At 47.3% G+C, this 25,497-nt stretch overlaps 1 protein-coding gene across 3 annotated transcripts in view; it reads left to right on the plus strand.

Moving 5' to 3' along the window:
- Positions 1-25,497, plus strand: part of LOC8042239 (meiosis regulator and mRNA stability factor 1) — a 262,432-nt gene that overhangs the window by 37,682 nt on the left and 199,253 nt on the right. For all 3 annotated transcript variants that reach the window (XM_042294539.1, XM_029971129.3, XM_029971130.3), the window contains exons 9-11: positions 2,546-2,872; positions 10,204-10,380; positions 17,256-17,446. In XM_042294539.1, coding sequence (XP_042150473.1) covers positions 2,546-2,872; positions 10,204-10,380; positions 17,256-17,446 — 695 coding nt within the window. The remainder of the gene's footprint in view (positions 1-2,545; positions 2,873-10,203; positions 10,381-17,255; positions 17,447-25,497) is intronic.

The raw sequence follows: 25,497 nt of genomic DNA on the forward strand, positions 1-25,497 counted from the left end.
CCGAGATGTTCTTGAAATCGCGATTGTTTTTTTTTTTTGTTGGCGGTGGAATGCTTTGGTTTGATTATAGGTTTGAATCAGATTTGAAAAAATTGAAAAAAGGGTCGACCCACATTCGTGTAAGTACGGTACTTTACGAGACACTAACTCCCACAATTATTTAAGCGAAGCACCGAAATTGTTGCACAGCTCCTTTAAGTTCTCCTTTGGGCAACATGGCGTCACGGTGTCAAGTTGCCGTGTCGTAGCATCACGTGGCACACTGTCGAGAAACTCAGAAAAGTCACGTTACACCGGGACTCGATGCTCAATGTTACTTGAGCTAGTAACATTGACACCAGGATGTCACGCGATGCCACGGGTTTGGAGTTACATCTGGCTGTGACGTAGTGGGACGCCACTACGTGACTCCTTGCTGGGGACACCTGCGCTATACTCCGTCTCAGCTTAGGTCCGAGCGCGGCCGATATTATGAGCCGATGGGCCAATCAAACAGCGAAAGAGGCACAACGTCATGTCTCTCTGCAGTTGATAGGACTAGCCGGCATTCGCCGTCTCGCTGTGCGTGCTCCTGTGCCGGCTAGTCCTATCGAGCGCAGAGAGCACGTCATGACGTTGCGCTTCTTGCGCTGTTTGATTGGCCCTTTGGCTCATAAGATCGTCCGCGCTTGGACCTAAGGTGAAAGAAGTATAGTAGGCGTTTAGTGAGCGGCGTCACACAAACCCTGAGCCAATTGTGTGTTGTACGGGGTTCAACTCTTTCATCTTGCATTTTTCTTTTTCCCTCCTAGCTGCGCGTTCCACGTGAAATATGAGGCAAAGTCAAAAAGTAATCGCAGTTTATTTTTTATTTGCGCGGATATTGTGAAAAGCCCTTAACTACTTTTCAACATAGTCGCCTCCTATCTCGACATTTGTGCACCAACGCTTTACCAGTGCATAGATGCCGTGGGAAAAAATATCTTGTGGCGACTCGGGTGCCAGGAATGCACCACCGTTTTGAGGTCATCATCTGTATCAAAACCCTTTCCCCCGAAAGCCCCTTTGAGGGTCTGAATAGGGAAAAATCGCTCGGTGCGAAGTCTGGCGAGTAGGGTGGGCGCAGAATACACTTGAACCGCAGTCCTTTGATTTTTTCCGCTCTTGTACGGCTGTAGGGCGCGCATTGTTGTGCTGCAGCAATGCTCTTGAGCCGAGCAATCTGCGACGCTTTGACCTGACTGCGGGCTTCAGGTGGTTCTTAAGCAGGTTGCAGTATGATGTACTGTTCACACCGAGTCTCTTGGGAATGTAATGAACTGCTGTTGTGGGTCCCAAAAGACCTTGAGCATTAACTCGCCCACCACTGTCTCGAACTTCTTGGGCTTTGGTGACGTTGTGTGTCCTTGCTTGCTCGCTTTGTCCGTGGCTGGGCGTAGGGTGCCCAGCATTCATTGCCGGTGACAATGCGTCAAAGAAAATCATCTCCCTCGACTTGGTAGCATCGCAGTAGCGTCTCGCAAGCATTCAGATGCCGCTCCTGAAGGTTCGGCGTAAGCTTTTTGGTACTTACCCGGTAAATACTTTGTGGTACTGCAGAATATCGTGAATGATATGGTGTGTCGAGCCGTGACCAATATTCAATTGTTCAGTTACTTCATCGATGGTGACACGCCGGTTCCCGTGTGTGAGCCGTTCCAGAGCAGAGATTGCATCCGGCGTTGTTGAAGTGTGAGCCCCTGCCGGAGCGAGGTGTGTCCGTCAAACTGGATGCTCCACTTTAAAACTTTTTGTGCCACTCGTACATCTACCGAAGCAATAGCTTGAGCCGCCAAATGCCGACCTTTTCTTCACCGAGATGTTGAGCCTTCACAAAGGCCTATGCTGGGGAGTAAGATGCAGTAGCACCTAATGTGGCAATAACCTGTCTTGCTTTGGCATTGATGAAGTGAAGAACACAATAAGAGGAAACTAAAATTGAAGGTCGGTTATGGCGGTGCCCATGCACAGCTGCCTGAAAGCGTCTATGCACAGGCGTCTCCGTGCCCCTTCAGCATCCTGCGATGAATATCTGCAGGTTTTGCACCCTCTGCGCCCAAAAATAGGATAACCGAACGGTGCTCCTCCCTGGTGCGTGCTAACGAGGGGGTGGCCATTTTGAAAGTTCTGTGGTCGCGTGACATTTCCCATCAAGTCAACTGGCCGGCGTGCACAGCTCCCTCTTGTGGTGGTCAAAACTTATTTCAAGTGCAGCAGCCTATCGCTAGATTTGATTTTCAATTGCAGTTCCTTTCTGACTCTGCCTCGTATACCGAACCAACTAGGCCCTACTATTTCGTCTTTTTGTGACGTCGGGAAGTTCGTCACATAACTGTATCAATTCACTCGAGCATCTCTTGGTGCAGAATTGCATTCTAACGGAATTGGATTTTTCGTTGGTGGCACGTTGCACCACTTGACACGAGGTTGCTCGCTCCCATGCCACGAAAAACCTTCTTTGCTCGTAGCTTGCAACAGATTACGCCGTAGAGGCTACAAACACGGTGTGCTGTCGTCGTACGTCCAGGTGCCAGGAGGGGCCGTCCTGTCGCCCCTGCGGCCCCCGTCCTTGGAGCTCCGTCCGAGCACCTCGGTGTGGCGCCAACTGCACTTCTCCCCTCCGCTCCCCCGAGTTGCTCCCCCTCCCGCGATGCCGGCCCCCCGGGCGCTGCTGCCGACGCCGCACCCGTTGCACCAAATCGGGGCGGTGGGCGTGGAGCGCAAGATGGCCGCCAGGACGGACGCCGCCTTCTCGGTGCCTTCGGTGGAGGTGGAGGTCACCAACCTGGACCCCAAGGTCGAGACGGACGAGCTCGAGAAGATCCTGCTGGCGCTCTTTCAGGAGCACGTCCCGGTGAGCGAAACCCCCGCCTGTCACTCGAGCAGGCTGTCTGCCGGTCAGGGGGAGGACGGGAGCAGAATGCAGCAAACCCCAAGCGCTTGTACCATGCAATCCACTTATAACGATCATCAGAAAACCCCCAAATTCAATGTTATAAGTGATTATCGTTGTATCTGGACCACAAACGGAGCGTTTATAGTCTACAGACTGATTGTTAAAACCAGTACATCGTTATTATCCGTGGTCCCGGAGAAAGAATGAGAGCGACGGAAGAGTGGAAAAAGAAAACAAACAATAAGTTAGGCGTGTTTGTTTTGCCACGACAAGTTCAAGTCGTTCGAGGGCTCTTCTTCAGTTTGATTTATTTTTATCCTATTAGCCCTTCTTTTTTTTTATTTGCTCATTTTATTTTTAGTTATTTATTTTCACCTAAAACCTGTAACCGGCCCTTTTGCATTCAAACAAAAACATTGACCCGTTCATACCAGCTGTACTTGTAGCTGAGTGGCATTAGCACCGCACCGACCCAGGTTAGAGCCTCGCCGGGGTCCTTCATACATCATCTCGACATCTGTCAGTCGGTCATGACTCTCCTTAAGACACTTTATATACATTCCTTGCAAAAATCACTTTGTCCTTTGGCGGGAATCGAGCCAACAAATTCTTGCTCAGTAGTCGCAATCTCTACCCCCGTACTACCAAACTGGCTAGAGAAGGTGTTGTTTTAGCTTCCATGTATGGACTCGAGTGGTTGCTAAACATTGTAGCGCCAATTGTTTGCGGTCACGAGCCACGGCAGTCGATGAGCTGCGGCGGCTCATCACTATACTGAGATGCTTGACAAGAAGACTGATTACAAGCATCTCAAAGCGCGGGAGAAAAAGTTGAAGGTGATGATGGACGAGGATCAAGACTGGAAAGAAGACGAAAGAAAGAAAAGGGGAGCAACAGGTAACTTGGCACAAAGCGGATGCAGAATGTGTCTCGTTACCTGACAGATTACTCTGAAAGAGGGCAAAAACAGCTCAAAACAAATCAAGGCAGGTAACCTGTCGGCTTTTTGTATCCGAGTAGCGTTTGTTCTTACGGGGGGAGTTTATTTGGCAACACAGGCATCCTATCCAGCCAGAAAAAAAACTTCTGCCGCGAGTCCCCTCTTGGCTGCTATTCACGAGTGTCAGACCGGAAAGCCCAACCACAAGTCCGGCTTATGTTCTGGTTTTGGAGCTCATTTGGTGCGCTCTTCGGCAGGTGGCAGCGCTGCCAGTGTTGCTCAGCTCCCTTAGAGTTATTTTGAGGAGTGTGCGAATAGCCGGTTGTCGAACCAGAACCGAACCAAAAACCGGGACCGAACCTTTATTTTTAGACAAACCGGAACTGAACCGAACTGAAATTTTTGCCGCCATTTCGGAACTTGACCAGAACCAAGTTCCCCAAAAAAGTATAACGGTAACCGGTTCAAAACGTTTACGGTAATTTTTTTTTTTTGTTAATGTTAAAAAATTTATATTTGGGAATAAAAAATTGACAGGCGTATTTGTATGTGTCGATCGAATCGTCATATACAAAATTGCTATTTATGAAAAATTGTGGGGTTCAGTGGCATTTCTTCGGCTTAATAATGCTGTCTCAAGGACACGCCATGCGAGTCTCCAGTGGCACGCGATTGGCCTTTTATAGTATTTAGTGGCGCTTTTGTATTGGCAGTGCTATGATTAACCATGTGTCGCATGGTCACGTGACGTCATGCTGTCGAGACACGTTGTTGAGTAATGTCACGTCGCATGACCCCGTCACGTCACGTGAATCACGGTGTTAAGTTGATTTAAATTGAAAACGTCCCTAGATTTATTCACGTTGTTGACATCGCAACGTAACATGACATAACGAATTTTCACAGAGAATCACGTGACACCGTGATGTACGCAATTTTCATGACCTCGAGTCAAGTGCTCAGGTTCGTGACAATCAGCATTGTTAAGCATTCGGGTAACGACTCGATTTCAGTTAAAGATGATAACAGCCCAACTCTAAGAACATCTGAAGCTCAGCCCAAGTTCCTTGCTTTCCAAACCCCAGCGCATGACTATGAAGAGCACTGGTGGTACAGTGTAGACCGCATATAACGTATGTCGCGGGAGTCGCGAAAATTCGCACTATAAGCGGTACCGCGCTATAACCAAAACATCAATTTTTCAGGCCAAAATGCATGCCATCAGACAACTTACCTTTGTAAAAGAATTTATTTTATGTTAGAAGAAAAATAAAGCTTAGTTTGAGGAAAGTCTTTATTTCACCAGACTAGTACACTTCTCTCTCAAGTGTGTCACACATTTTGAAAGAAATGAGCGACTTTTGCCTGGACGTTGCGAGCGTTCAGGATTGCTAACCCTAATCACTTTTCTCCGGCGATGAAAACGCGTGAAAATTCGCATCCTTTATACGGTACGCACCAGTAATACCTTCAACTTGAGCACAGGCATGAAATGCTCCAAATAAGAAATCTGGGCGATGTTCGAAGACACAAATGTTTAGAAAGCACCACTGTAGTCGAAGTAAACAAACTCGGGCGTTTCTGCAGTCTTGAGAGTGCCGCCACAACATCGCCGCACGAGTAGGTGGATCTTCCCTTCTAGTAAGTGCTGGGTTATCATAGCGACACACAACGAAAATTCACAGTCAAGGATAGCGCTTTTACGTGGAACGATGAGCTTCTACCACGCCGTCTTCGTCGACGATCACAACCGACGCCATGTTTGCGGATAGAAGCAGCCGGCCTGCGATTGGCGTGCAACGCGTGCGAACACTTCTCGACATGCGATTGGTCTGTCGTTGCGGTTGTTTTCCAACGCAGCGGAGGGACGCACGCACGTGAACAACATGTGCGTGCGTCCCTCCGTCGCTATCGCAACTGAAGCCTCTCTCTTCGCTTCTCCCCGCTTCTTTGAGCAACCTCCTTGCCATCCTTGCCCCCGCGAGTGCCGATTGCGGCTAGCGCCGTTATCTAGTGTCGCACAGGGAAGTGTACTCGCTGCGTTGGTCGGTCGGCGGGCTGTTCAAGAAACCGCACTATAACCGGTATTTCCCTTCGCGCGCCTGCATTTTAAGCGGTATGTAATTACATGGAGTTCTATGGGAGGCGAACCGCTGCTTTAAAAAACCGCGTTATACCCGGTCCTGCACTATAAGCGGTTACATTGTAAGTGGTCTGTACTGTAGTGCCTTGCTTCAGGTTTCGCCTTCGTGCCTTGTTTTTTGTTACGCCTTCGTTTGCATTGGGCAACTTTCTGTTAGCTTGAGAATCGCTGCGCTTCTTAGCGACACGTTGCGGTGGCGGAAGAACAGATGGGGCAATGACGTCCAAGCGAGCATAGTCTGAAAACGCAATTCATCGAGACGAGATCGAGATCAGAGGCGCGAGTTCATGACTGCAATAGCGAATGAACGAGGCAAAATGGAAACAACAATGATAATGATAATGGCGCGCAGCTGGAGAAAAAAAAAAAAAGAAAGCCGTATAGTGTCATGCAGCAGTAGGACTCTGCCGTATGTAAGTGGCGCTGCCAAACCGAGCCACTTCTCGGTGGCCGATTGCTCGTGACGATTTTGTGTGAAAGATCAAACTTTTGGACTCGAAGCTGTCTGAAACCTTGGTCGTGAATATGCACTGTTTCTATTGGGTAGGTCGCGGTTCATCCTTTAGGTCAGAAATAAAGAACAAATTACATTGCGCGCGGTGCAGGTATCTCCACTTTTTGCTCTTTCCGCATTGCAATCCCGTCATTCTCACGGCTGGTTGGCTGCTTGGCAACAACCACGAGGTAGCATCGCTGTTTGCCAAAGTTTTTCCTGGTGAGGTTTAGTCTCCGCAATTGCGTAACTTGAATGTTGTGGGCAAGGACTTGAACAGCGGCTGGGTAGAAATTGAAAGTCGTGGCTTTGGCGTTGGGGGGGTTTACACGCGCCCCCGTTACAGTCTATGACTTTTGCGAAATGTGTGATTATAATTCTTTTAGCATAGATGATCTATGGTACAGGTTCAAAGCAATTGTAAATCATTGCATTATCCAGTTCGTCCCCAAAAAACGTAAAGTTATAAGGAAACATAACCCATGGATAACCTGTGAGATTATCCACCTGAAACGTCGAATCAAACGCCTTAGAAAGTCATCTAAGAGGGATTACGTTACAGACTCTAGAACAACAGATTACAAAACAAAGCTTTTGGAACAATCGAATGTGCTTAAATGAAAGAAGCTAAACAAAAGTACAACAGCGTAACCCTTTGCGAGTTTCTGCAAGCATCCCCCCAAAAATTTTGGAACCAGTTAAACCCCAAAAAGTCAAAAACCACTTGTCTGAGACCCTCAGAGAAACAGAGAATGGCTGATGAATTGAGCAGCTACTTTGAGTCCGTTTATACGACTGACAACGGCAACACAGTTTCCTTTCCAACTCCAAATAAGGACTCTGAAGGCCGAGGAAGCCTACCAGTCACCGAGCCAGGTGTTCTAGCATTATTGCTTCAACTGGACACACACAAAAAGTAACGGTCCTGACGAAATTCCAAATATGTTCCTAAAACGGTATGCCGAATGGATTAGTAAGTATTTACCGCTAGTTTTTAACAGGTCTCTCAGCTGTCCTCTGTGCCAACTGAGTGGAAAATGGCATAAGTTGTACCTATTCACAAATCCGGCGAATACTCCTTGGCCTTAAACTATAGACATATATCTCTGACATGCACGTGCTCTAAACTTCTCGAACACATCATCCTTAAATTCATGACGGTATTGATTAATAAACGCAATATTTTATGCTTGCAGCAGCACGACTTTAGGAGCGGACTGTCAACTGTTACGCAACTGGTCGAGACTATCCATGACTTTGCGACGGGATGAATGAAAGAAGCCAGATTGATGTAATATTTTTAGACCTATCAAAAGCGTTTGCCTGTGTTTCACACGACAAACTTGTTAACAAACTTACACAGATCATGGGTGAGGGTCCTATAGTATCGTGGATAGAAGATTGCCTAAGAAATCGGTTTCAGTTTGTATGTTATGAAGGACACGTCTCTCGACCAGTTAAAGTACGGTATGCTGTCTCGCAAGGCACCGTTTTGGCACCACTCTTGTCTCTTGTCTATATCAATGACATTTTTAAGGGTATCGATGCAAATATTAATTTTTTTTACCGACGACTGTATTATCTATCACGAGATAACAAGCCAAGCCGACCAAATTCAACTAAACGAATCACTAAAATAGACAACCGATTGGTGCGACAATTGGCAAATGGCTCTAGATTTTGACAAAACCGTTTCTTTGTGCCTAACGAGGAAAAAGAAGAATATTCTCGAGTTTTCATACAGTGTTCATGGTGTAGACTTGCGCAGAGTCACAGAATATAAGTATCTTGGCATCATTTTAGCATCCAACCTGAGCTGGAACGCGCACGTTAAATATATAACGAACAAAGCCCTGGCAAAACTATTCTTTCTGAAGAGAATGTTAAAGCGTTCAACTCCTGAAATAAAGCTTTTAGTATATACCTCTCTTGTGCGTCCAGTACTAGAATACGCAAATATATCCTGGTTTCCACATACGCAGAAAAATATGTTTTATAGAAAATGTCCAAAGAAAGGCGATCAGATTTGTTTACCACAAATACAATCACTTCGGTTCACCGGCAGAACTACTAAAGAAAGCTGGTTTATTGACTATCGCTGATCGTGTAAGACTCAGTCCACTGAAGTTTATGTTCCTCCTTTTAAACGATGCATTTAAAATAGATAAAAACAAGTATGTTAAGCGAGAGCCGCTGAACACAAACATAGTGACACACTCGGTGAGTATTCCTTCAATAACAAGAGTTTTAAACACTCATTCTTTCTTTCATCCATAAGGGACTGGAATAGTTTAGATAATCACTTTTTTTAGTTATATAGGTGTTGAATTATTTAGTGATGCAGTTGAAAAACAACTACTTTGTCAATTCTTGAATTGATATGTTTTTTCGATTACAAAAATGACGCAATATTTTTCTGTTCCGTATTTATTGATATTTGCCTCTTGATGTATATTTATATTTTCCCAATACCTGCAAAAATCCCAATGGGATTGGCAGTATTTTTAAATGAATAATTAAACGCCAAGAAAAATAAAGTCATGTGACCCCCACCAACAGAAATGATGCGTCACTGGAGCATCATGTGAGCCCCGGTTGATGCTGTGCCAATAGCAACCCCCGTAAAATGCGGAGCGTGTGCCCCCACCCCCCCCTCATTATTTTTTTATTTATTAAAATTCATTACTTTTGCGGCTGCCGTCTGGAATGTTATTGTTGAACCCAGTAAGGGCCCCCTCCCTGTTTTGATTCTCTAAATTTGGGGGAGGTGGGGGCTTGCTCATTACTTTACAGTATACATCACCCCATGCTCGTTCTTTGCTAAATGTCTAAACGTAGTGCTAGCAGTCCCAACCAGATGCCAAAGTTTGGGAACTAACCGTGATCTCTATTAAAAATTACGAGTGATTTTTTGAAAATTTCGGTGGAAAATGGGGCTCGTTTTTGTCCGCGTTCTTTAAGGATCGCCGTAGGTCTCCGTGCATTGAAGAGCCGAGTCGGCTGCAATTTTCATATAGAAAATTTGATAAAACCACTTTGCAATAAGATAATGTTTAGTTCCGAAACTTTGGCATCTTGTTGGAACCGCTACATTGGGGCAGAGAAGGAGGAGCGTTTGGCGACGCATAGTTTACTTTTGCGGCGAAAGAGCCCCGTAAATTATTTTTGGGGACGCCGCATACGTCCACTTCTCAATAGTGATACGAGTTAGGACACGTGCTCCTACTGGAATGATTTCAGGGTAGAAGCAAAGGTCTCCACTCACCCCTGGAATGCGAACGCCAGGTGCCGGAGCTGCGTGTTGGAATGCGTTTGAAGAGTGAGAGCCAGCTTTGCGTCTGCCCAGTCCAGCTCGGTGCTCCGACGTCCCCTCTCCTCCCCAGATTCTGCCCGTATAGGGAAGTGCTCCGCAATGTTCCAAAATACAAGTTTTTGTTTCCTACCAGGGTGATTCAAAACGAAATATTTTCTGCTCCAAATTCAAACCTGGCTGGAACACCCCCGCATAGTCTTGGTGAAATGAGTGTCCGCAAGTCGAGCGAATGTTTCCCTTTATTCTTGTGCAAATCCTTGGTTTCAGAAACACCTGTTTGCGGCTCGTTAATCGAGGAAAAGGGAGTGGACTGGAAGCAAATGCGGAGGTTTCTAGGAGCCCAGCGTGATAAGCCGCGGATGGACGGAGGAAGGACGTTTGGCTCTGCCGTTTCTCGCAGGTGCTGCGCATCTCGTTGGCCGTGCAGCCGGACGGGACCCTGAAGGCCCTGGTGCGGGTTCCCTCGTCCCGCGACGCCCACCACGTGGTGGCACGCCTGCACCACCACCGTCTGGGAGAGCGCTGCCTGCGGGTGGCCTTTGGCACACCCCAGGTGCAGTCCGTTCCGGTCGCCCAGGTCTGTGCCGTTTCTGAAATGCATGCTCTTTTGCGTCTGAGCCTGGGATGTAGGCCCGATGGCATAGAGGTTGCACAGACTGCTCTCGGGGCGGCGACTTTCCCGCGCTTTCGGCAGCACCGAAAAGGGCTGCACATACTACCTTTGCTCGCAGGCTTAGGGCACCACCGAGGGGGCGTGGGACCGACAACGGCGGGTTAAGAGGGAGTGGCGAGGGAAGGGGCTGCAAAACATGAAGATGGTTCTCATTACGTGGAGCCCAACTGGCGGTGCATGTGTCCACAAACAATCCATTCGATGTAATGCTTGCAAAGGGCTGTGGTTTTGGGTGGACGTGAGCAAGGGCATTACAAGTGCTACGCTTTTGGAATGTGCCAAAGAGACAACCTGTTTTTTTTTGTGAGGCTCGACAGTGCTTTTTGTGTGGCTGCCGCAATGTTTTCTGGATTGTTGGTCCAATTTCATGAATAGCAACTTTCCCCAGCATCTTGACGTTGCAGCATCTACAACTTTGTCCCCCATGTTCTCACGCAGCAACCGCTGCAGCGCCACTGCACTGCATTTTGTTGTCATTATCACAATATTCTTTGGCAGTGTTTGGGCACAGACTCCGTTTCACGATAACTGGGTGAACTGTGGAGGCTGTGGCCCCCGCCACCCAACCGGGGCGCCGGAGCAAGGCACATGATAACACTCCACGGTCGAGTCCACCGGGGCCTCGTTACCGCCGCAGCAACGGAGCCCTCCGAGACAAAAAATAGTTCCGGGCTTCTTTTTCTTTCAACGGCAATTAAACTCGCGTGATTCCATGTATGACGAGAAGATACTAAGAATAAAGAATCGCAAATTTATGAGTTATCTATATTTAAGTCAAGAAAGTGACGCCACATCTGTATCCGCTTGATTTTTTTTCGCCTTGTAGCGCCGTGGCCGTTGGGCATCGCCGGTGATCGCAGCCATGTAATCGGCCGTTTCCGCTCGGATTGTTGCACTGTGCCCTGGCATTAGCAGTTGTCACAGATTGGCGGCTAAATGGAGCGTATGGTCGTCTCATGAACTTTTCCCCAAGTGTTCGCTATTCTAGTGGACGGGTGTGTTGCTGCAGTGAACGCTCGTCGAAAAATGGTTGGCTAGCACACGACAGCCGGTTCCTCTGGGCCTCACGCCTCGCATTTGGTGATGCTCCCACGATGTAAGGTCACGTACCTCGCTCCGACGCTCTTATTCGGTCGCGGGGCCCTCACCTCCACAGTTTGCCAAGTTATCCTGAAACGGAGTATAACAGATTTTCTGAAATCATTAGCTTGTGCAAACAATCTACATCAGACTAAAACAAAGTTAGAGGGGCCGTGAAACGAATTTTGGGCTGGGATGAATGATTTTAGATTAGGACTTTACTAATCGCATATCGTTTAGTGGGCCAAACGCAAGAAGGTAGACAGTCCAAAGCAAGCTGTTCGTTGCAAGCATTTGAAAATATAGCGGTCTGTTTCGTACCTCCTTTCCTTCGAAAGCCTTTTCACTACGATACATCCGCGGTACCCAAAAGCACGTCAGCCGGCCCCGGCTCGCGCATTTGACGCGAGAACTGCGTCACTCGGACGTAAGTGCTCGTCAACAATCAATCCATCGGCGAATATTTGGATTTGCATTCGTGGCCAGTGAGTGCCCCGACAGAACTTATCACTTCTGAACGACAAGTTGTTTGGTGTGCTTAAAAAGCATGTTAGAAGCTTGCAGTCATCGCACCCGTGCCCATGCATGTCACGACCACTCGATTTCTCAATTCGCTTTTGAGTTGAGGATTAAAGGGATACTTCAACGAAATTTCGGCGCTCATTTTTTGGTCTATTTGTGTTCAAAGGAGCAGCGTCACATCGAACATACCAATATCTTGTTAAAAAAGTCTCGAAAAGGAATTTTAAAGCGGATTAAACGATTAGCAAAGAGCACCTGGTGGATGTCGCTAACGCCTCGCTTGTAATGCCTGTCTAGGACCCTTGACAGCTAGTGACGGAGGTTGTCTCGCCTCCGGCCACGACGAGAGAAGAGGGGAAGGAGGAACTCCCCTCTTCTTGAGAATGCTTTTTGTGTGTCGCAGAAGTCGCTATTGTCCCCCTACAAGATTATAGAAGATTAACCCGTCACTCAAAATTCGTACACAAGCAGCCGCTTCGGCGGCTGGAACGACTAGGCCATCCTCTCGACGTCAGCCTCGCCGTAGCTTTGCTCGTCCCGAGACGACCTACGTCACGATTGTGCTGGATGTCACGTGGTCCCCTCTTGGCCTTCTCCGAGCTCTTGCCAGAGTGGGCCGTTTGTAACAAAGAATACAGTCACCAGGCTCAAAATACAAACGTTCCATTGTTATTTACGGATATTGTGGATCATATTCAACCTATTTTTGAACACGACGGGAATATTTCAAATATTGTTGAAGTATCCCTTTAAAGCTAAGGAGGAAGAAGTTTAAAGATCATTTCATGGCCTCCTAAAGTGAAAAGACTGAGTGCGCAGGCGAGCTGGCGGTAGCTAGTCATGTCGTTCAACACCCGAGACTGGTGAAGAAAATGAAGAACTTTTAGTCGAAGGAACAGACACCGAAGGGAATGTCTCAAGCTCGGCCAACTGGTTTATTTCTCAAGCAACCTATATATACCCACTCAGAGATCTCCTTTGGTGACAGCCTTTTCAAATACAAAGACAATACACACTCACAAGAGACCAGGCAGTCAAATCCACACAGAGATCATTTCAGTGATGTGATTGCTGCGCCAATTGCGCCAAACTGCGCCTAGGGGCTAACCCTGCTACATCCTGCGACATTTTGCCAAAATATGAGTAATCTGCGCCAAGCCTGCGCCAAAGGACCGATTTCGGTCGCCTTTCAAAACCGAAACTAAACTGAGTACCGTAATTGAGCATGCATGAGCTAGGTGGTGCATCTGGCCGCCCGACACAAAGAACCCTGTATCAATCGTCCGTCCGGTTTTGCATGGCTTTTGCCGCCGTCCCATGTTTCGCGCTCTCGTCATCTCGTTGATCTCGTCTGGTGCGTCTAATCTCGCTTCGCGTCGCTTTTAAATTTTTTCTATGATAGATGCGTGGGTGTGTGTTGAAGCTCAGACGCAAGTGTGCCGGGTTCCAGCCATGCCGTCATGCTGTGAAACGAAACCACGTTTTTGCGCGGCAGGATTTACTTTGTGAGCCGAAACACTCGCTCCTGAATGCAGTGACCATGGGAAAACTATATTTGGTCCTTGCCTGCCAGTCATTGTGGTCACGCGACGTCGGTTTTTGCCGTCCCCACGTCGCTGCAGATATGGCGCTTTCTAAACTGAAAAATAAGTACTGCCGCATGTTCATCGACATTCCTGTTCTTGTTTAAACCATACGCTACTGCAAATATCCATACTTAACTCAAAGACTACTGTGTCAAAGTATTGATTACCTAGGTTTCTCTCGGTGGGCTTTCTTTTGAGAGGAACCCCGGTACATGAAAAATCCGTCGCGAAAGAAAGTTGGTGAAGTGAGCTAAAGCAAATGAGGCAATGTCTGCATGCTGAACACGCACAGCGCGCTTGCTTGTTTCGAGTTGAGTCGTTGCACAAAGAGCTCCAAGAACTTTTTGACCCTGACTCGCGATGTCTTGCATGGATGTGCTCAGGTTCTTTTTTTCTGTTCGTCTAGCTTGTACCTTGCCTCCCGTCCTGGCAGGCATGCGCCACTGGACTGTTTTTTGTCGTATGCTGGACAGTTACATTTTGCACACAATTTTGGGAACCAGTTGGTGACGGAACGGAGTGCCATGGTTTCGGTCAAACAGCCCTTGTCTCTGCTTGCACGACAAAGCACGTCCAACTGCAAACCTGTCGAAGTTGCCCTCACGTGCATGCGAACATGATTGCACGACAGAGGCACCAGCCGGGACGCCTGCAATCCATTGTTTTACGTTTGCTTACTTTGACGAAAATCTGGCACGTCAGGGGTCCTCTCGACGCCGCCCTGTGGTCTGATCTTGTAGCCTTGGACGTCCTCCGCCATCCTCGCGTCCCTGTGTACGCACGGCACGGGCCGCTTCTCGTTGCTGGTTTTCCCGTGATGTTGAGCGGTCAAGGGAGGGGTTTCAAGGGGTGGTAAGTACGCCCAAAAAACACAGTATGGTACACAAAACGAGGCGTCCTCTTCCCTTATGCCTCATCCTGTGTACTTCTCTTTCTGTCTGTGTGTTTTTTTGGTGTTTTTACCACCATGCATAAGTAGCAGCTAGCCCAACTCGCAGTAGTAATGTTCAAGTTGAGAGATGAGAGGGGAGTGGAGAATGGAGGCAAAGCTTTGTGGGAAAGGCAGCTGCGAGGTCACCAGTTTTAGCAGAACTGCTTTAGCTTTTGAGTTCAAGAAGTGGAGATGCTATAGTGAAATGAAACGCTGTGCAAGCTTCTAAAATGATCCAGCAGAAATCAGGGGTGGAACGGCTGCGCCATTTGCGCCATTTTGCGCCAGACGCATATATCTGCGCCATTCTGCGCCATGTTGCAGAAACTGCGCCACAACCAATGCGCCAGTATGCGCTAAATCGCAAAACGTGCCCCCAAAAAATTTTATTTTTTGTCCTGGTTTCGGTTTTTATCGACTCGATTGGCAACAATGAGCACGTTTAGCTTGGTCGGCCTTGTAATCCTTTGTTCTGTTTATTCTCCCTGTGTATCCCGAGTTGGAAGCGCGTGAAAGAACTCGGATTCTAAGCGCCACACGACCTGCGACTGGATTGTTATTCTTCAACCATAAGCGGTCGGCCTAGGTGAGGTCGAGTCGTTCAGCGTCAGATTGCCTGAAGCTCTGTGGCCCGGGATCCAAACGTTAGCCTTCATCGTTGTTGGAACCGCATTCTCTCAAGATAAATTTTGATTTGATAGAGCTGCACGCGGTCTGATCCGAAACCTTGCTGGCCAGCAGCCCTCACGCGAGCGCTTCAGATACGATAACTCCGTTAATCATAGTCTGCTGCTTCGATATTGAGTTGCACAACTCGAAATTTGTTTCCCTGTTCCTCCGCGCTACTGCACGCCCGTCGCTTACGCACGCCACGTGGTTCGCAGATATAATTACTATGTTGAGCACGTGTGGGTTGTGCGATAAGCAGTGCTGGTTTGCATTTTGAGCAGCTGAAAGCCACTCGGAAATATCAAGGACGCTATCTTCAGAAACATATGGTACTTGCTTTTTGGTTCTCATTAAGGCTCACAAAGTTTCAAGTTTTCGCATCTGTTACACTGTTATCCCATCTACCTAGGTCCCTAACCACTCATGTTCATCCATGCTGCTTAGCACAATTGAAATTGCTCCCGTGCTTGTCTAAGGCACAAGCTGAAGTGCAATGAAAACTGAACTGAGCTGCTCCTAGCCTGCTCCAGAACGCAGTTTTAGCTGCTCCCAACCTGCTCCTAAACAGCTGTTTCAGCTGCTCCCGTGGCTGCTCCCAAGCGCAGTTCATGAGTTCCACCCCTGGAAATGCAAAACAGCAGTTTGTTCTGTCCTTCACCAGTCGTCTTCTTGTTGGCCGTGTCCGGTACTTCTACATGCAACCAAACAGTTAGTCCCGTGTCTGAGGGAATCGCTCCTGCTGTGCAATCGATGCTAACAAAAGCCTACACATAAGTGAGAAGGCAAAGTAGATATTGCCTTTTAGCTGGACAGGCTCACACATGAATCTAGACACTATGTTTTCAGTGATACGAATGAATATGAAGTGTGCGCTTATGCTTCAAAATTCCCTCTTGACTACTCCAAGAGCTGCTCCAAAACGACTCGAACCAATCACATCACTGCTTTGTGTATATAGTTTTCGTGGTTACCATAACATTATTATTCCGATTCTTTTCAAACAATATATTTTTTCTCACATCCACCGTGTCGGAATCTCGAGTCCATACTTACCGTCACACATGGCCTCTGAGGTCCCGAAGCGCGTGCGCGCTAGTACGCAGCTGACGACAAAGGGAGTGCATGAGCAGACGACAAAGGGAGCGGACGAGCGGCTTGCATGCTATTGCATTCGCAACTCGTAAGAAATGCTTAGGTGTGCCTCGAGCTTTTTTTTCTTCTGATGCGCAATGTGGGGGGGTTGACGTAGAGTCGAGTCGACTTACAATTGTGCGAATACGGTATGTGTGCAGACTGATGCCGCAGTTTGGAGACGTCGTCGAATGTCGTAGACACCAAAACATGGTGAAGGGTGAGGGGGCAGGCGAGAACATTGATGCAGACAACACCTGTGCCTAGCACACGTCTGCGCAATGGTGGGCCGCTGGCCCATCCCAGTCCCGCCCGTTGTGACATAGTGGATCACGTGAGATCTCGTACCACGTGATCGTTATGTTTTTGGTGGCCCGAGGCCAATGTTGCCAGACGGCGTGGAAGTTTCAGTTTCGATTTCTGCTCATGTATGAAGTAAGATTTAGCAATATACTGTAAACGACTAAATTTTCGCGAGGACCTAATTTTTGCGAATTTCGCGAATCGCCTACAATTTGCGAAAAATACGTCTCGCGAACGATTCGGGCAATATGTGAACGCTACGGAAGCTACACTCGATTCGCGAAAGTTAGAACATGCAAATAATTTCAAATTTTCAGCTGTGGCCCGATTCGCGAAAAGTTGACCCCGCGAAAATTAAGTCATTTACAGTTATCCCATTTTTGGCGAAACAATTGACATAGTGCTTTTAATGTGAAATCAGTCATTATCTCGAAATTTTAGCCCTTAAAAATCAATTTAGCGCTAAAAATCAATCTTGAGGTGGCAAAAAAGTTTGGGGCACATCTGTTTGGGAGCCGCTCCTGGAAGGTCCGCTGAGCTGAACGTTTGTCCCTTAGGCTCTCGAGAGGCCTTACTGCGAGGTGCACGACCTGCGGCTGGGGCCCTCCCCGACGCAAGGGGAGCAGCAGTGGGCACTCTGGACGGCCATGCCCGGTCCGCTCCCGGAGGTGTGCCTTCCCCTGGACACGCTGGCCACCCGTGTGGAGCGCCTCCTCGACAGCCACGCCGGGTCTCTGCCCCTCGACAGGCAAGCCCCTTCTGCCGCCTTGCCCCCACCAGGAGAACGCAAAAGGGCTCTTATCAGCCTGATTTTGGGAGAAAACCGTGACCAAGCACTGTACGTGGCACCATGATGTCGCGTGACATGACGTTGTGACATCATTTGGCACTAGGACGTTGCACGGCGTCATGGGGTCATCTGGCGTCGTGATACCATCTGACGTCGTGTGACGTCAGTCATGTGACCTCGTGTGGACAGACGTCACAAAAAGACATTGTCTTATTTCTTTTTTCTACCGCATAACTCCTCCTTACCGCACCGAACTTGGTGCATTAAATGTTTTCCTCTCCCTCTCTCCTTCTGCCCTCTGCTTGATGTCACTATGCTGATGACATCATGGTGTTTGCAGCAGTTGGTGTGTGAACATGGTACTGCGACAGTGATCGGTCCTAAGAGAGAAAACTCTCGAGTCATTGTTTTGACGTAACACTGCGATGTCGTGGTGTGGCGCGATGTGACCTGGGCGTGTCACAAGGTCATGCGATGTAAGGTCGCATGGCCGCATCCTTTCCTGATGGACACGTGACACTGGGACATCACATGTTGTTTTGGTGTCTTGGGATGTGACCTGACATCACGCCATGTGATTAACCGCATGTCAGCTGACACCGCGAAGGGATGCGACGTCATGTCACGTGACATCATGATATCATATGACTTCACGTGACACTTGTTACGTGATGCAAGGTAACACGACTACTTGCTTTCCTCTAAGTCACATGGCGGGATACAGGTGCGTGACAGCAGCCGCGTAAATCCGGGGGGGGGGGGGGGGGAGGAGAGGGAGGGAGGGAGGGAGGGAGGGAGGGAGGGAGGGAGGGAGGGAGGGAGGGAGAGAGAGAGGGAGGGAGGAGGAGGAGGAGGAGGAGGAGGAGGAGGAGGAGGAGGAGGAGGGAGGGAGGGAGGGAGGGAGGGAGGGGAGGGGGAGGAGAGGGAGGAGAGGAGGGAGGGAGGGAGGGAGGGGGGAGGGGGGACTAAATGCGTGATGCCTGACGAGGTCTCTGCCCCCCTACAGCTCTAGCACAGCATTGTAAAATAGTGCAAAACATTCACACAAAAACTGCCGTCAAGACAACATGTTGTAAGCACAGGTAGATAAAAACTAGTAAAACAAGCAACTGCACAACAGTCTTGTCAGGAAAGGTTAAAAGTCTGAGCGAAATAAATACTAAATATCAAATATGAATATGATTTATGAAATTGCATAGATTTCCCAGCTTCTCCAAAATTTCTTTTAGCTTTTTTTTTAAATTGTAGTATATTATATTTAAGATCAATTAGTCCCTCTGTACTATTTAAAATTTTGGCGACTTGAAAACATTCTGTTTGTCTCCCATAATTGGTGCATATTTTAGGAGGTCATCTATGGGTGTGTCGAAGTCTGTAATGTTTACTGTCATCTGGCGAAATCATGAAAAAGGTTTTCATTGCGCATTTTTTGTAATAGCTTAAAATAATAGATTTGATGGACTTTGAGTAGGCCATGTTTATTGAATAATGGGCAAGTGGGGAGATCTTGGACGTTACCTTTATGGTTTTCAAAAAGTCTTGGAACCTTTTTCTGTAGGACGGCCAGTCTATTATAATTTGTGGTCAATGTTCCCCAAACTAAAATACAGTAATAAAGTTTAGAGAAAAATAGTGAGTAATACAACTTTTTTTTTAGCCAAAGGGGTATAAGATTTTGTATCTTGTATATACATCCAACGGCTCTAGATACCACCCTGCGCCAATTCACTTCCCTGTGCCAGCCCTCTCCAAAACGCTAATTTCAACTTTTTTTTTTTTTTTGTGTTTTCTCTAAATTTAGCGGAAAACGGTTGGCCTAGGGCCACCATGAGGTGTGTACTCTTGCTTAGGTGTCACTGCGGGTGACTCGTACCAACTCGAATGGGGCTCCGAACCATGTCTAACCTCAGGGCGAGGCGTCGATTTTAGTTCATCGAGAGTGCGATGTCGTTTTTTACTACAAAGAGTTTATATACGAACACATCGGTTTAATTTCGGGCATAGTTGGTTGGCGCGGTTGGAGCGCGCATGCAGTTGCCCGTGGTCCCGATTTGCCGTGATCGTGGGAGTTGGTGCTTCGGCACCGGTGGGCTACCTTGGCCATTAGCATGAGCAGAAGTAAGTGGTCTTTACTAGCTTTACCTGTTATTTGGTAGCCTACCATATTTGGACGCTTAGCCGTGAAGAATCGCGAGCACAGGCACATGCGTTCTCGAGCTCAATTTGTCTTGTCAAAACGAAACCAAAACCATCATTGTGTGCGCGAATGTGCACGCTCTCGTGTGTTGTCTCCCGCCGTCAGACCACTGGCGAAAACAATACCCGCGATCTTAAGCAAGTTGGTTAATTGGCAGTGCTACACACTTTTTTGTTTCTTTCCTTTAGCGTGGAGGAGTGGGGGTGACATCAGATATGCCGTACAACACTCCCGCGCTGCCGATTCCTGTCAAGAACGCACCTTAACTTGCTATAGCCACTCTACTCGTATAAGTTTCTGGTTGGGGGGGGGGGGGTAGGGTAGGGTAGGGTAGGGCAGGGCAGGGCAGGGCAGGGCAGGGTAGGGTAGGGTAGGGTAGGGTAGGGTAGGGTAGGGTAGGGTAGGGTAGGGAAGGGAAGGGAAGGGAGAAGTTGGTGGGCTTTTTGTCACGTAAGAAGGCAGCCTGCCCCGCAGGGATCAGCGCCTGATCAGCTTCATCTCATTTTCAGTCTCGTTCAAACTGTCTTCTCTTAAAGCGCTTCTACTGAGTGCACAAGAACTCATAAGCAAGGGTGAGGCAGTTAAGGACTTGGACAAGGTGGGGAGTGGACACCTGCTAAGAGATGTGAACTCTAAACTGCCCAAAGTACTCGAGCGCATATAAGAAATTGACTCTGCTCTTCAAACTGTGAAAAAAAAAGGTGAACTTCAGTTGTATCTAAATTACACAGATTCAGCTTAGTCACAACCCTTTTTTTTTAACATGGAGCCTGTGGGCTCTTCTAGTCAGTGTTTATGCTGCATATGTTAGTGGCTGTGATATTTTTAAGACAATATATTTTTCCATCCAAAGTAATGAGATATAGCTTTGTATGTTAACTTGGGTGTAGGGATTACTCTATTTTATGAACAGGGATTAAGAACATTTGTATTTAATGAAAACAGGTCAGCAGGGACTGCTTTATTCTGAAACATGTTGTGGTACCTTAAATTTTTTTATGGAGACACGCAATGCACAGCATTTTATGGAGTACATAAGGTTGCGTTGCTCTTCTAGTCGATGCTTAAAGCTGCATATGTACGAGTGACTGTGGTAGTCTAAAGATATAAAATACACATTTTATTTTGCATCTGAATTTTTGTCAAATGTCAGTAGCCTTGTATTTTGTTACTAAACTTGATATAGGGCTTTTTAAGTAGTGATTGAACATGTGTATTCTTTATTAAAAAAAACTGTAGTCAGCGAAGGTAGTTTATCTGACACCTTGCAGTGGTTTAGTTTTCTGGATACATGTTTACAATTGGTCTATTAAGTAGACGGTTTTGTACTGGCGTGGCTCAAGTTAGGCTTTTATTGTCGGGGCCTCCCATATAAAGTCTATCATGACTCTGCCTGCTGCCGGAATGGTTCTCAAAGCCTTTCCTTTGCATAAATTGCCAATATTCCATATTTCAATGCTATAGAAATAGAAAAATGTGTATGGATGTTGCTTGAAAATTATTCTGGGATGTGCATGCATATATTTTTGCTACATTTTCACATTTAGAAACAACAAATCACTTTTAGACATTTGTTTGACCTCCGTGACCTGCTCCAAAACCTACTTCTACGGCTACAAAACTTACTTTTGCTGCTCCCGAGCTGCTCTAAAGCGAGCGTTTTACTGCTCCAAAACTGCTCCAAAGTGGGACTTTTGCTGCTCCCAGCCCTGGTACAAAAGGCTCTAGCCCGCTTCCACCCCTGTACCTTTCTTTTCTTCTCTTGTCGTTTGCACTAATTTTATCTGATCATGTGTAACCAACTAGCCCAACAGATGATATTGATGGATAGCAAGCTTGATTTGCGAAGTATTTAAAGTTTCGAATATTTACACACCCATACTTCTAAAGCGATAGTTTTAAGGAGCTTATGTCGCAAAAAAGCCGGCGGGACGAGAAAATCCTGATTGGTTGAAGGGGCCTTACCTCACAGCCACATGGCCTCGAGCGGTAATTTCAAACAACGCTCACGTGAAACGTGACATTACGCGTGGAATGAAAGCGATGAAGACATGATATGTATTGCGAATTAAAGGTCGCTGCATGTCTCAAATGATTTCACTTTATGATCTAATATTTTTGCCTTAAAGAAAATCTTTGAAGAATTTTAGGGGGAGACGGGATTCGAACCCACGACCCTTGGAAACAAGCGAGGGTTTATATGTTTAGCTATTGCATTCCACTCTTAACGGTGCAGCTTAAGCGTCGTCCCGTGTTTCTAACGCAGAGTATATTCTACGAATAATTTTCTACGAGAGAATTGGCTCGAACAAGCGTCATGAACGAAAGGTAGACGTGGACAAGCGTCAGAAATGAGTGTCATGAACGAGCGACATGCCGGGATCATTACAAGACGTCGAGATAATATACACCGTGGCTGTGCGAATATTCGAGACTTGGAATACGAATAGAATAGCTGCGTTCAATTTCCCTGCTCCCCCTGCACCAGTGCAGAAAAGTGTAGGACGGTGTACTTTCAATCGTATCTGAATACACATACTGGAAGTAGACTGCCCTGCACTTTTCTGCATCGGTGCAGGAGGAGCGAGGAATTTGAAAGCAGCTAATATTTTTCTGATTCGACTCGCGAATTGCATATTCGGAAATCTCAGAATATTCGGGCAAATAACGAGCAATCCGTGCACGGGACATGCCGTGAACATTCAGAGCTTCCTCGAAAGCCGTGTTTAGTTGCCTAAAACTGCGGGTATTGTAGCCGTATTTTTATGAACCCTCGCCGTTTACGTTATAAGTAAAACCACAGCGTTTGCACGATTCTAACGTGCCCCCGATTTCAACGCACAGGCAGATTTAGCTCCCAGATATTCAAAAAGGAAAGTGGTGCCGATTCTACCGCACAGGTAAGAAAAAATGAAGATCGAACACATGCCTCATAGAAGACATTTTATGAAACGCGCGCCAACACAAAAATAAATGCCATGCAGCAGTTGCCGTTGTCAGAGTCCGACGACGGTTCTTTGTTGTCCTCAGAGCTAACCCTTGCTTTTGTCTGAAACGCTTAAAGTGCCGCACTTCTTGCGGTTGTACGAGTGCGTGGCCATCGTCTCCAGGAAGGTCTTCCAAACAACAATTTTGCGAGCTCGTCGGGTGGCTGGGATTGCGAGGCCACGCAGTGCTGCTTCGTTTCCTGCCAGCAGGCTTTCGTTTAGATAAAGCCTTGAATTTCTTTGTTTTTGCCATGTTAAAACGACAGACACGAGTCCACAGGCGCCAGAAAAGGCGAAATGGCTAGTGGATGGATGGAGGGATGCAGAGCCGGGTATAGAGGGAGAGTTTGGTCAATAAGAGGTGCGGGCAGAGCCAGGGCGTGCACCAGACGCAGAAAGAGAGCTTGACATGCTCTCTCGGCCAAGCAGAAGCCGAAAAAAATCCCCTGGCAGTGATAGCTGAAAATAGCTTTAATAAGTGTGTAAGAGTTAGATGTAGTAACCCTTCCTGGTTGAAAACAGGGTGCACGTGATGTCTCAATTATGATCATGAAGAAAGATGTAAGAAACGAATATGCCACTCGAACTCTGCTTTGCGCGGACAGGGTGTGATTGCTCGGACGGCAGATTCCCAGCCCTCGGCGCCTGGCGTACGGATTACGTCGATCGTTCCGCTAGTCGTGCTCTTCCTCCGTGATTTTGGATGACCGTGATTGAAACATCACATGCACCATATTTTCAGTCACCGAGAGTTACTCCGAAGCACTTATTAGGTTTGTTTCTCGCGACCACCGCCAGGGTAATATTTCTGGCTTCTAAATGGCCAGATTCGAATTTGTGCAGATGCCCTGGAACATGCCCAGCCCGCTTTCGGCCAATGGTGCCTCTTGATTTGCCTGCTACACTTCCCAATGAATGGCCAGACTCTCTACATATACGGCTCTAAATGGATGATAACTACTGTATCCTTCATAATGTGCGGTATCTTGCACTACCTAGCCTGGAAATTAAGAGCCAAAAGTATGATTTCAATTCTCCCTGGATGATTTCTACCAGTCTTCTAATCCCCTTCTTGTTATTAAAAGGCACTTAGCATCGATTGTTCCATTTTCGTCCGCAAAGCCGAGTGCTCTGGCCAAATCCGTCGCCCCCTCCTGGAGGGTGAGAGCGAGCCCCGTGCACCTCAACACCAGATCTTCTGTTGTCTCGACTTGCCGTTGGCACAGCGTGCTTTGTCCTCTACGTCTTAGTCCCCCTGTTCCAGCCTGGAATAACAGGGAGCCCCTCCGTGAGGGATCGTACCAGTGCTCGTTCCTTATTTCCTGTTTTCGTCCCCTGTACATTGTTGCCTGCATTCTTTCCTCCTGCATCTTGGTCTCTGGTGACACGTTCAATGATGTTGCTCTGCGAGCCTGGAGTCCTTGGGCAGCGTTCCTTTCTTGTTCTAGGTGTCCCTCCATGGGCACTGATCCAACTGCCCTGACATGAAGGCTCATTTCCTTGAGCCTAGCGGCAAACCACTATCTCCTAGGAGACAAGTAGAGGCCCAATTCTCACCCGCCCCGTTGGTCAACCATACCAAGAGCACATCGACGAGAAGGAAGCCGTGATTGGCCACATGCTCAATACGGAAATATTCCACTTTTGGTATACGTACCGGAACACAAAAAAAACAGAATGGTGACGTCAGAACTGAAAGCGGGAATCTGAACGTTTTCTGCTTGGACCGCACTTAAGTGACAGTTTTTTTAATGCAAATGTGTCGGCGAGAGCGGGAGGTTTCGGAGAAATAAAATAAATAAAATGAAAATATTAAAAAAGGATAACCAAATAAAAATAGGATACAAAATAATTAAAAAAAAGTTCAAAATCATGCTCAATTGACACTCAAAGGGTGGTTTGTACCGTACACATTCTGCGCTCCCCGGTCTTCGTCAGCGTCACCGAGCCTTGAAAATCTTAGTTTTGTGTCTGATGTAGGCTCTCTACCGTTGGTCCGCCATATTTTCTTCGTAAAGCTTCGTAAAGCAGGATGGTCTCATTCGGCGTTGTCGTCACTGCGAAAAATGTTCGACATTTTTGTTCACCAGATGCAGTTATCAGGAGGCCAATTGAGTGGTGCTCGCATTTTATAAGTGGTCCACAAATGGCCAAGTTTGGCTCATGCGAAGAAAACGGGCAGCGCTCGGACTTATTGTCACTGTACCTACGGTTGCAGGCGAAGATGTAGCACTTCCGTTTGACTTTGTCGTCACATCCGTTGGGTGGATTTACTGTGGTGTTACATCAAGTGGCATCTTTGCTCGAAAAACCAGACTCCCGACTAGGAAATCTCGTGAGAGCTTTCAGAATTGCAAAAGTGTTCCAAAAGCCGGGATTCATGATTAAAAAACGAATACCTCTGACTTATATAACAACATGAACAATTTATAAGTACATGTTTCGTCTCCTCTGCGGGAGACATCATCAGTGCAGCCCAAGAACAACCCGACTAACTACCAGTAACCAAACTTGCAACTAAACTTTTCATCCGTAATGCTGGTTACGCCGACTTCTTTGTCCATGGCATACGGGAGGCATCATCATCGTCGGGAGGCATCGTTGGTTCTCGTTTCAACTTCCTTCTCGTCCCTCGAAGATGTGATGTTAAATGAAAAGTTATTTCAGGATGTCGGTGTACACGTGGGGAGGGGTTGCGGTTAGAATTACAGGCGGATGGGTCTCTGTGACCTTGGCACGTGAACAACGGTTGGGCCCCAGAAGATATCTGGAATCATGGTGTATTCGTAGTGACCCATCCACCTGTAATTCTAACCGCGGCCCCC

This window comes from Ixodes scapularis, unplaced genomic scaffold (assembly GCF_016920785.2).
Source record: "Ixodes scapularis isolate PalLabHiFi unplaced genomic scaffold, ASM1692078v2 PGA_scaffold6__148_contigs__length_123643588, whole genome shotgun sequence".
Classification (NCBI taxonomy): domain Eukaryota; kingdom Metazoa; phylum Arthropoda; class Arachnida; order Ixodida; family Ixodidae; genus Ixodes; species Ixodes scapularis.